The sequence below is a fragment of the Crocodylus siamensis genome, chromosome 2 (genome assembly GCF_052110815.1).
Source record: "Crocodylus siamensis isolate JL-2025a chromosome 2, ASM5211081v1, whole genome shotgun sequence".
NCBI lineage: Eukaryota > Metazoa > Chordata > Crocodylia > Crocodylidae > Crocodylus > Crocodylus siamensis.
The window spans coordinates 199,914,836-199,927,934 of NC_143396.1; the positions used below are offsets into that span (position 1 = coordinate 199,914,836).

Genomic DNA, 13,099 nt, shown 5'->3' on the forward strand with positions numbered 1-13,099 from the left:
CCTTGAGATTTGCCATTCTAGTTTTCTTATACAGCCTGTCTTGTGTTAGTCTAGGTCTTCTAGATAGAAATAGGAATATCAAATAGCAGAGGGTGGTCTGGGAGAAAAGGGTCTTGTGCTGGGCACTGGAAAGTGAGTGGGGAGGGGAGGGTTTTGATAAGCACGAGGGACTCAAAAGGTCTTGAGAGGGGCAAGCTGGGTCCATATGGTAGGGGCTGCCTTCCACCACCAAAACTTTCTGGTGCAGCCAAAACCTGGTCTGGGAAGTTTCATGCAACCTGGGCTGCAGCTGTCAGGAAGTTGTGGTGAATTGGGAGGGAGTTTCCCTTTGGCATAGACCTGGCCCAGCTGCTCCCCAAGACCTGACCCAGAAATCTGGGGGAAGGGACCCAAGTAGCAGGGGGTCTCCACCCTTCTGCCTCTTAATAGCTGTAGCCAGGAGCTACAGCATGAGACTATCTAGTTTGGCTTTTGGCTGTGCCAGGAACTGGGGGTGGGGAAAGGGTTATCCCATGCCATGTGGGGCCCCTCAAATTACTGGGTCAGGTATTGGGGGGGCAAGCTGGGTCCACTTAGCAGGGGGTCTCCCTTGCCCCATGCATCAGCTTCTGGACAATGACAGCATGAGTCTGCCCAGCCTGGCTTTTGGCCATGCTGGAAACTAGTGTTGGAGGGCGAGAGTCTCTGCACCATGCAGACCTGGCCTGGATCCCACCCAAGACGCAACCCAGAAATCTGTATTTAGCCATAGTGAGTGAGATTATAGGTAAGCATACCAACTAGCCAATTGTCCATCAAGAATGATGGGGGGGAGTGGGCAGGGATGGAGCCCTGTGTCCCAACCCTGGGCCTGGGGGTGGGGCAAGAGGCCAGCTGTGGCGGCCTCACCCCCACCTCCGCTCCATTGTCATAACCTGCAAGGAGTAGGGAAAGTCCGCTCCATTCAGTCCGTTGCCCCCACCTCTCCACATCCTCTGTGTCCCTGCTATCATGGCAGTACTCCACTGCTGCCAGCTCCTGTTAGAACATTTGTTTGTACTCTGATTGGCTGTTTGCTAGCCAAAGTACGAATAAAGTGTTATGGACAGACAGACAGACAGACTGAGGCTTTTATAGCAATACATGTTGCTATATAAATTAAATGTCCATAAGAACAAAATACCAGGGAAAGAGAGAGATTTTTTTCTTTCCTTGATATCTTCAAATGAGAATTTGATGCTTTTCTAGAATTATGCTTTAGTCAAATGCAGATTAATGGGCCAAATACAGAGTTAATTGGACAAAATTTTCTAGACAGTGTTACACAGGAAATCAAACTAGATGACTTACACTCCTTAAGGCCAAGTCTAAGAATACCAAGGGAATAGGAGCTATAACATACTACTTGAAATCTGTGTCTGTGAAAGGAGGAGAGCAGGGCCGGAGAAAAGCCCTGGGAAACTTGAACAAGAAGCATGTACTGCAGGTGCAGAGAGAAGCCTAGCTGGAGCAGGAAGTGTGTCGCTACATTTCTGCAGCATGTGCTCCCTTCAGATTGGTGAGAGGAGCACATGCTGCAGAAATGTAGCAGGAGCAAAAGCTCCTTACCCTTCAGAAGCCCTTTGATCCTGACCCTGAGGAACTAAAGCAGGGTAGGAACTGTGGTAAAATTGATTTTGAGTTGATTGACCCATGAACTTGGGAGCAATTAATTTCAGTCGACTGTCTGATGGATCCTTGATGGACTGATTTAATTTGACTGGCCCAGGAACTGGGAATGAATTGATTTCATTTTTAGATGGTCTGATGGATCCTTGGTGGACTGATTTCATTTGACTGACCCTGAGGTGAATTGATGTGAGGTAGTTGTCTTACAGACTCTAAACAGACTTATCTTAGTTGATGGACCTCTGAACTTGTAATGAATTGATTTAAAGATGGCCTCAGAGAACCCAAATGAATGGATTTAAACTCATAAACATTCATGTGGTAAGTCAGCAAGTAACAGCCAACGGCATATTCAGCCAACACAATATCCAGGCCCAGACATGTGTCATCTTGGATGTGGTAAGTGTGGAGTGTAAGGAGAGAAGAAGCCCCATGATGAAACCCCTCCTGGGAGACCCAGCAGAATAGTCACTGTTCCTACATTCAACTTGCAATAGTTAAAATATACATCATGACATGGTGGGCAAGAGAAGAACATCTGAGTTAGGCAGCAATGATATCATCTGGTTTCCCACCAGTGGTGCACTCAAGTAAGGCATCAGGCAGGCAGGGGACCCAGCCTTATAATACCGAACCCCGACAGTGTCCAGTCAAAATAAAGTAAAATACCTGTGATTCAGAAAAGCCATTACGGGAAAGGAACTGTTTGTGGACAATCTACAGAACAAGGACTAATAAGATAAATGATTTGGAATGAGATTCTAGGAATTTCCTATGCACATTCAAATCTTACATAAGGCTTTGGTCCAAAGGCCCAACTATGAGAAATCTTCAGATAAGTTATAAGTGTTGCATAAGCCTTGGGTTGGCATTCTGGACAGAGGTGACTACTTTCTTCCTCCCAGTTGTTTTCATAGTGGCTTCTGCCCCTCCAGAAGTAGGAGTGAAAAGCTAAGTTGTTTTAATTCAATCATTTATCAATACATATAATATAATGATAAATACATACACATATACATATACCAGTGCATGTATATGTGTGTGTGTATACATTTTTATTATGTTTAATAGGATCCTTCACAATACACGTTGATATAGCTTACATGTAAAATATATATATTTTACACATATTTTACATGTAGGCTATAGAATGTGTACTGTGAGGGATCCTATTAGATCTCTCAATTGAAAAGGAGTAGGTTAAGAAAATGTTTGCGTGGCACACTTGTCCAGATCAAAGGGACATCCCACCTACCAGAGGTAGGGACAATCTCGGGGATAGCTCTCTCAGGTCTTCAGTCAGTACAAATGTAGTTAGGGATATTCTGGAAGGGCTAGACATTTTTAAATCTGCAGGTCCAGATGCCCTCCACCCAAGGGTGTTGAGGGAGCTGATAGGGGTCATCGCGGAACCCTTGGCCTGGCTGTATGAGCATTCGTGGTCATCTGGCCAGGTGCCAGGGGACTGGAAACTGGCTAATATGGTCCCAATTTTCATGAAAGGGAGGAGGGAGGACCCAGGTAACTATAGGCCTGTAAGTCTCACCTCGGTGCTTGGAAAGATCTTGGAGAGAATCATCAAGGAGCACATCTGTGGGGGGCCTGCAGGAGAGATCATGCTCAGGGGCAATCAGCATGGGTTCATCAAAGGCAGGTCCTGCCTGACCAACCTGGTTGCCTTTTATGACCAGGTGACTAAATCCTTGAAGATGGTGTTGCTGTGGACATAGACTTTCTCGACTTGAAGAAGGCCTTTGACACTGTCTCTCACTCCATCCTCATCAATAAATTAAGTGACTGTGGCATTGATGCCTACACAGTTGGATGGGTAAACAATTGACTGATGGGGTGAGAGTAGTGGGTGGGTTGTACTCAACCTGGCGAGATGTGAGCAGTGGGGTCCCCCAGGACTCAGTCCTCAGGCCCGCACTGTTTAACATCTTCATCAGTGACTTGGATGAGGGGGTGGAAAGCATTCTGTCCAAGTTTGCTGATGACACTAAGATGTGGGGTGAGGTGGACACACTTGAAGGGAGAGAGAGGCTGCAAATAGATTTAGACAGACTAAAGTGGGCAGATGAGACTAGGATGGGGTTCAATGTAGACAAATGCAGGGTGCTGCACCTTGGGAGAAGGAATCCACAGCATACATACAGGCTGGGGAGTTCCCCTCTTGAAAGCACAGAGGCAGAATGGGACCTTGGAGTCATTATTGACTGCAAGATGAACATGAGCTGCCAATGCCAGACCGCAGCCAGCAAGGCCAGCCATACCTTGTCATGCATCCAAAGATGCATATCAAGCCGGTCCAGAGAGGTGATACTCCCCCTCTATGTGACTTTGGGCAGGCAGCAGTTGGAGTACTGCATCCAGTACTGGGTGCCGCACTTCAAGAGGGACGTGGCCAGACTAGAGAGGGTTCAGAGGAGGGCCACCTGCTTGGCAAGTGGGCAGCAGGATAGACCCTATGAGGAGAGACTGAGGGACCTGAACCTGTTCAGCCTCAGCAAGAGGAGGCTGAGGGGGACCTGGTGGCTGCCTACAAACTCATCAGGGGAGATCAATAGCAAATAGGTAGAGCCCTTTTCTCCCCAGCACCACCTGGGGTGACAAGGAACAATGGTAATAAGCTGATGGAGAATAGGTTTAGATTAGAGATTAGAAGGCAATTTTTTACAGTTAGGATGGCCAAAATCCGGAACCAGCTTCCCAGGGAAGTGGTCCTCGCCCCTACCTTGGGAAATTCAAGAGGAGGTTGGATGATCACCTGTCTGAGGTCTTGTGAACCCAGTATTCATTCCTGCCTGTGGCAGGGGGTCAGGCTAGATGATCTGTTCAGGTCCCTCCTGACCCTAGCTACTATGAAACTATGAAAGAGCCACCCAAGTCAGTAATGGTGACTGAGTTGGAAGCTTTATAACTTTTGAGTCTTTGCTAAACCAGTGCCCAGTAGGGCCATGTGAAATTTTGCCGGCTGTTTCATTTTGACGCTGTTTTGATTTATTTTGAGCTTGGAACAGCGAAATTGAAATGAAACAACAGGTTTTGAAACAGCCTTGAAATGAAACGAGGGCAGTTTTGAAACATTTTTAGTTTCAAAGTTGGGCTTGCTTGCAGCTAAAGAGAAACTAAGAAGATTGGGGGAGAAAGGGGGAGAAGGACTGCTCTGATATTGACATGTGTAGCTGGCTAGTGACTGTGATCCTTCCCTGAGATCCCTTCCAATCCCAGAGCTCTGTGGGAAGGATGGAAAAACAGCATAAAAAGCATTGTTTGAACTGATCTTTGTCTGTGCCTTCACACTTATAAGTGGCACACGTTTTGCTTTTAACAGTTTGAGGTGCTGTTTCCCAGAACCCCCTGCACCTATCTCCTTGAAAGCTGGCAGGCTTCATGGCCTCAGCAGGGGCTACCATGCCTGCAGGTTTTACCTCACTGTGCCTTAACACTATAGGAGCTGCATTTTGTCTTCAGATATCTGGGGGTTCCAAAGTGATGCCCCAAGAGTCTGCAGTTAATAAGGATTACGTCTGTCTCTGCCATTTTTGGGTTGTTATCCCTAGTGTTCTTTCAATTAGGTAATCTTCATTTTCTGTACTAAACTTTGAGAAGGGTTGAGTAAAAGATGATCAGAGCTCATGTGTACTGTTAAACACAGGTGTGGTTGCATTTCACTGATGAATACATTGAAGCCTGTATAGTCTGCATATTGGTCCATGAGCTGCTTAATGATAAAAAACACAGACATGGAGGTGCTATAGTCTGTTCAGAGTTTAGCTTGAAGCAGTGCTTTAGTGACAATTCTGATTATGTCATGTATCATTGCTATCTACTGGATTATATGTCAGACCTAAGTGTATCTTGATTCTATGACCCAATATTGCAAACACAGCTTAAATGGGCAAATTAATAACAAAAATATTATGACATCAGAATTGGAGGGCTATGGCAGAGGCAACTTATTTTAAAGAGAAAAGCACTGATAGATTTTAAGGCTAAGTGTGACAAATCCCTGTTCAACATATCTAGAGATGCACAGAGATACAGTATTTATAGAAGTGTTTTTGAAGTCACATTTATCCTGTATGTATTTTGAAAATAATTATTTAAAAATGGTATAAACACAATTTGCAAATCCTTGCTGTGTCAAAATTTGCTTGCCTAAAAAAGGAGGTGCTGGCTTGCAGCCTGTTGCGATCAAGAAGCTTGATTTTTATTTCATGCTACTGCAAATTAGAAATAACTCTGGTGTCACCAGTGGAGTTATTCTGATATAAGACTGTTGTAAATAAGAGGAAAACAGGATCAGGATTAGTTAATTTATTATTATATTTTCTTTTATAAATCCACAAGAGCAATGAGAACATCCAGAATAACACATCTCTCAAACAAAACTGATGAGAGTTTTCATTAAAAAAAAGTTAAATAAGTTAAGATACATTGGATAACAGGGAGATCCAGGTAACCAGACATAAATTCTCCCTAGATAAATATATACCTTATAAACAATCTTATCTACTGGTATGTATATAGGAATGAACATTTTTATACTATTTTGAGGAAAATACCATGTAGAATTGATATGAATTAAACTAATACCATGATTACAAGTAAAAAAGAGCAATGCCTCATACTGTCATAAAGTGTGAGAACAGTACCATTACATTACATGCTGTAAATATGAATGAGTGATCTTGCTAAATTTGCAAAAATGTGTGCATGACATGTCTGCAGTATCATTTGCAGAGTATACATTTAAGTAAGTTCATTCATTCTGGTAGGATTGGGGCCTAAACTGGTAAGAACACTCTTATGTGCAGTTCTGCAGTAAGGGGACATATGATGATTCTGAAAAGATTTGAGGTGAATTTTTCTAAAGTGACTTAGGAGCCGAAGTCTCATTTTCAGGAGTGACTTAGTCTTTTAGGTGAGTCAAAGTGCCACTGACTTTCACATTTAAAAATGAGACTTAGGAGCCTAATATAGCCTTTCTGAAAAGTTGACCCTTTGTCTTTATTTCTAGATCCCAGTACTATACCAGAATTATAATTCCTAAAGCATAGCAAGTGTGCATAATGCTTTCCAAATTGCACAAAAATCAAGGTGCCTGCCCAGATGAAAGTAGTCTAACTTAGGTAATTAAGATAAAGATGAAAAAAATAGGTGTATATATGGCTGGTAAGGAGATGAATGCTGGAAGGCTTTTCATATAAGTGTTTGAAGGGGGTAATAAAAAGATCTAAAATCTGCTGAATGCATGGTAGTGGGACATTGCTCAAAGCATTAAAGGATGGTCTGGAATAAGCTGAGGATAGCAGGAATCAAATAAAGGAACTGGAATGTAAAGAATGGAGAGGCAGAAAGCATGAGGTGAAGGTAGAAATGGGGGGGGTGCAGCTCTGCTGTATCACGTTGATACATAGAAATCAAACTTTCTGTGGAAGGTGAGAGGAAGCCAAGGAGAGCAGTTCTGCATGTGGTTCTCTACTTCAGATGTATTTAACATACTTGTTTTGAACTTGGCTGTTTGCTATGTATGCTGTTCCTCCCCCTTTAGACCACTTCTATACAATAAAATTAAATATTGCAACAAGAAATAAAACTCTAAATTAATATCTCGACTTCTCATTCTTTGCTTTGATTTTGACTGAAGGAACAGTAGCTTGGGCCTAAGCCTCTCACAGTACAGTCAGTGCTGTCTGTATCACATGTCTCACAGTGGCATTCTGTAGCCACAGGGTATGAATAAAATGATTCAGCATGGTCACCACATCCAGGGATCTTCACTGTTTCATACACAAGCTCCTTGAAAGTACAAGTTTGCTGAACAGATGACACTGGAGGATACTTATATATTGGATCCTGAAAATAAGAAGGAAGAAATATTTTGTTTGAAATCTGTTTCAGACCCTTGATGTTTTTCAGAGTTCTTAAAAAGGTACATATACCTTTAAAGTAACTTTAAGTCTAAGTAAATCAGTGGAAAGAATCTCAATGGCCTTAATAGACTTAGGATCAGGCTCCTAAAATCCTTTACATTTCTCCTTTTAAAAGAGCTGAGATGGTAAATACATACCTCATACAGCTACTTTGCAACCCCAATGACTGTTGTTTTTAGACCTGAAAGTACTTCTTACATGAAAGGTACTATACACTTTGTACTACCACACATGAAAGGTACTAGATCTGTCTAGTAATGACTGAATATGTAAACCGTATGATTATATCCTTATATGTAAACCATGTGATTATATCCTTTCTGAGCTACATAAAACAGACATGGGGCTATGACAGAGTTCTTGATTGGAGTCCTTTGTACTCAAACTATAGACAAGTTCTAAACAAATGTATGATCAATAATTCACAATCACCCCTAGTTGAAAATACCCATTAAACTTTATGTCTGGTCATCTCATATTATTTCCCAATGTTTGTACTTTGGATTATGCATTTTTTAACCAAATATATATAGATTTTCAGTGCAACTACAAATACTTGGATGGGAGCTGGACCAGTAAAAGAGCAGGATTCCTGGCTATCCCCCAAACACAAATAAATACATTTGCATCTAAAACTTTTAAGATTAAATCCTGAAAGGTGCTGAACAATTCTGTAAATTGCTAGGTGCACCAATTTCACCAGGAACTAGGAGCGCTTAGGGCTATATCCTCAAAGGAATTAAGACACCTAGAATGCATCTACACATTCATTAATGCACCGTAGTTATTTCACATTAAGTTTAATATTTGAATAACGAAGTATTAAATCAATGTGCAGTAACTTCTGCTACTGTGCAGCAGCACCACCGCACAGGCTTTTCCAGACTCTAACTGCACAGTAGCCTAATACCACTGGGCAGTAGTGTATTGGCATGGTTTTTGCTCAGCACGCTACTGCGCAGTGTTATTAGGTTACTGTGCAATTAGCGTCTCATGACACACACCTAATCCCTTAAATTAGGTATAAAAATGCCTTTGGGGTAGTTGGTTTTAGTATCCTGAAGAGATGCTCAGCACAGTATAGGAGCGTGCCCTGAATAGGAACATCAAAATACAAAATCTCTTTTCAGTCAAGGGAACCAGAAAGAATCCATGTCAACAAGGACATGTTCAGTGGGTGCATACACAACGAAAGAAAGAGAGTGGAGAAGGGGCTGTCACAACAGTTAATTAAAGATAATATTGCTGCTTTGCAAAATACACAGACAACTTGTCTATGCAGCTGAATAAAACACTGACTGTAACTAGTCACTTCTCAGCCGTGTCTCTGTGGTTCTAAGCAGCTGTTCATATTCAGGGTACCATGTCATAAAAGACAAAGATTATTAATGCTGTTCTTTCACAGGGCTCACCCTGCCTGGGTATGTGTTTCAGCTTGCAAGTCTGGCTTGTTCAAGTGTCATTCAAATTCCTCCCCATTGTTTTACACCTTAGGCTCTCACCCTTGTGAAGCAGTATCCAGAGCACCAAGTGGCATTCACAGTAATGCAGAACTCACACTCCTCCTTCTCCACTGCTATGGTGATATTGGACAGCTCACAGATATTACAGCAAGTTGCTTTCCAACAAAGTAACAGCACATAGCAATTAACTGTCTTCATCCTATTGTATAAAGCAGGCAATTCAGACACATTGGAGGAATGTACAGAGATATTTGCAACCTGAGATTTATGTAGAACCAGAGAAAACTGAGGACTTCATATTACCCACAAGTGCAAATACAACAATAATCTTTCAGCAACATTGAGAAGCAGGGAAAGCATAAACTATCATCAGCAAAAGAGAGCTGGAGGGCTATTGTTACAGGAGATTGGTTTAGTTAAATAACTGGAACTGGGTATCCAACAAGCTGAGAGAGAAAATGATTGCAATGTATTAACTCATTTTCAGTGTATAAATTATGTCTAAATTCCTCTTACAAAGATCCTGGCATACTTTTATGAAAAGGAAAAACAAAAAAACTAGAAGTAAGAAAGGATAGCAATAAAGAATAACTCAAAAAAAATAATTTTGTAATTTCTGTAATTCTAAACCATAATTCAAGAACTGATGAACACTCACCTGTATTCTACTTGTTTTTCTGTTAATAGCTGTAGTGAGGGTAATGCCTCCAGCTCGCCTTTTATACTAAATCATGTGTAATTTACACCTTGAGGATTTCCTAGTATTGATATAGGATTAATTTGGTACTCGGTGAGAGGGGATTAAGGTTTAGACAGACTGTAAGATGAAACCTTGTAAAAAAAAAAAAAAGCACTTTAAGTTCAGGAGATAGTGGAGAACATAATCGTCACAGAAATCATCTATTAAAATCTTTTGCCAGCTTTGATTCACTAGCATTTTGTCTTATTATTATTTAAACGATAGCATGATGTGGATCTGACTGGATAGCAGAAACATTTTCGCAACTATTTGTTTGAATTAAAAAATGAATGTTGATAACTTTTTTTTTTTAATATTTGCTTTCTATAATGGGTGGGTATGCAAGTTTCACTAGCACAAATTGTTTGGAAAAGCCAATCAATCAAAATTTTAAATGCTTAAATACATTTCAAAATTGCTATAAAATGACAAAATGCAGCAGTTGCACTTTGTTGGTTAGTTATATAAGTTGCCCAGTGAGGGAACAGAAGCAATACTACATGATTTATATAATTAAGTCAAACAAAAAGAACTGCAAATGAGAAATCTATGAAGTGTAAAGAGAATCATTTGCAAAGCTCTAACATCAAAAGGATTTTTTTGGTGTGAGAAATAAAAAGGTAAAACTGGAATGTAAGGAAGGGAACAGAAGACAACTGAACCAATATAATACTAATCTTGGCCCTTCACCAAATTAACCATAGTGTTGATACAAAAACCCATTTCTCTATATGTGTTTTGCTCCCAGTTAGGGGGAGAAGAAATCTTGTAATTTTGAGTTGTGGTGTTTCCTTGCAGTTCCTCATGGTTGACTAGTAGAAGGAGTCATGGTGGCTCTACCAGTAAAGTAATAGATCTGGGAGATGTGTGAGACTTTCACATGGAAGCCCCTTCTCTCTGTACTTGCACTCAGTGACTTTTTCCATTTGCATCCCACTGGGTACAACTTCACTCACTTCTCCTACAACAGCTATCAGAGAGGGTTCTCCACACCATGGAAGGCTAACCTAGATAAATCTTTTTAAAGTCTGTCTCCAATCAGTTGCACTGGTTTTCACTACTATTTCCCCCCTTTTTATAGGGGGTCTAGCAACATCAGCTGGCTCCTGAGCTCTTATGCTCCTGCTTTTCTGACTATCTCAACCTACACGGGTTGCTGCACTAGAAAAGGTGCATACAGAAGAGGCAGCACTCACTTTTATGTTTCCTGCTGTGGTCGGCAGATGACAGCTTTCTTTTGGTGTTGAACTGTGGGAAGCATTTGTCCACAGGATACAGACAAAGTAATAAAGATGGAGGGAGAGTAATAATTACATCTATTTTTTCTTCCTAGACACATTAAAAATTCCTCAGAGCAATAAACTGTCCTTCCTCTTGAATTTGCTATTACATTTAAATATAAAATAATAATGATACATACCAAAAAGTGTTACCTAGTAAGCAATTAACAGGAGAAAGAATAGTGAACTTGAATTCTACTGTCCTCCAGTGGCTGGAATGTCCCAATAGATGTTGAAATCTTTCTGTTAATGGAGCTGTTTTTTGAGAGGTGATGAACTGGTTAGCTGAACTTTAGATACCTCCAAACCAGTAATATACTAGAATGTGTGTATTTGTATATTCAAACCCAGTATACTGCCAACTAGGGCATCATTATTGTAGCATCCCTTCACCACATGCAATTAAGCCACAATTTAGAGAGGATTCATCTTGGAATCCATTTGTCCCATTGTTACATATGCCATTTTCACTCTGCATCTACCACATTTTTTTAACACTAGCACTTGAGCATGTAAGGAATGTCACTAGTCTCTGGCAGCAGCAAGGCTGGAAATTCCATTTCATGGCAACTTTTGTGGCTTTGAAACTGGTTTCTCTCCCACATTAGAACAAAACCAAAATCTTAAGAAAATTTTGCAAAATGGGATCATGTAGAAATATCTGTATTAGAAATGGAAAAGTCAGATTTTTCATTTGAATCTCTTGTGTTTTCTCTCTCATTGATAAGAAATGTCAAGAGAGCTCTAGACCTCAGCAATCTTCCAATCTGAATTGACAGAACTTTGCAAAATGTTTCAGCTATGACGAAACAGCATATGTTGAATAGAACAATTTTTAATGGAAAATGTTTAGACCAGCTCTAATATCTGTATAACAAACCCATTTGTATGAAGAGCAATCATAGGCTAATAGCTTTAACATTCACTGAATTCAGGATGCCTCTGAGTCCCCTCTTCAGCCCTGTTACCTTAACCAGGTCTTCAGGACAAGACCTGTCCTTGCAGCAAACTGTTAGGCATAGTACCTAATATTACTGCCAAGCATTCTCTCACTGTATTTGAATGACCCTTTGTAAAATGTGGAATGCTTAATTTAGTCTGATGGGGAGTGAGGGGTTGGGGACATTGGTATAGTGGATCATATTTTCAAGTGGCCAAATGTCAGCTTCTGATATAATTGCATATGCAAATAGTTATACATACAACCCCCCCATTTGTGTGATTAAATCACAGAGTTTAGTCCTAGAACTAAAAAATTAAGTCATGGAAGTTACAAGTCGTTGTGTTTCAAAGCAGTTATTGCACATGTGCACTAGTTGTTTTCAATAAAAAATGTCATAGGAATGTTGATAAACAGAGTTGACAAGTAAAAATGAGTAATGCATGTGGGCAATTTTTGGAGTGCTATTGACCTAAGTCCACTGGAGCCATTCTAGGTCTATTGGTTTTCATCTTAAAAGTCCCTAAATATGGAACTTAATGTACATACTGGCAATTTCAGATCCGTTTTAGATCCATTGGCTGAATATAAATTTTAAAAGAAATCTTTAAAAGGTCTATATCACAAGACTTAATGAAGCTGTATTTCACTTTTATCAGAACACCTGATAAAACTGCTCCCATGGGAGCAAACAGCCTTAAAAATGACATACTTAGTTATATGGGAATTTCTTTTGCATATAGCAGATTTTTGGAAGGCCTCAGCCTCAGCACAATCTGCTGGCTGGGGAATTGGTTCTGTGGTCAGACCCAGAGGGTGGTGGTTGATGGAAGTCAATTGTTGTGGTGCCCTGTGACCAGTGGGGTCCCTCAAGGCTCTGTCCTTGGGCCTATATTTTTTAACATCTTCATTAATGATGTGGACATTGGAGTCAGAAGCGGATAAATAGAACTCTGGGGAAAAGCGTCCACACCTGAGGATGGGGAGGTGATCCAGGATGACCTTGACAGGCTCAGGAAATAGGCAGATGAGAACCTGATGGTGTTTAACACCAAAAAATGCAAGGTTCTCCATCTTGGGAAGAAAAACCT

The 13,099-nt window shown here is 40.8% G+C and overlaps 1 protein-coding gene across 1 annotated transcript; it reads right to left on the reverse strand.

Annotated features, from left to right (window-relative positions):
* Positions 1-7,272: 7,272 nt before the first annotated feature.
* FSHB (follicle stimulating hormone subunit beta) lies at positions 7,273-9,247 on the reverse strand. The gene is made up of 2 exons (XM_090034945.1): positions 9,089-9,247; positions 7,273-7,509 (listed from the first exon to the last, which is right to left on the reverse strand). The coding sequence occupies exons 1-2, from the start codon at positions 9,245-9,247 to the stop codon at positions 7,273-7,275; spliced, it is 396 nt and encodes a 131-aa protein (XP_089891071.1).
* Between the last annotated feature and the right edge of the window lie 3,852 nt (positions 9,248-13,099).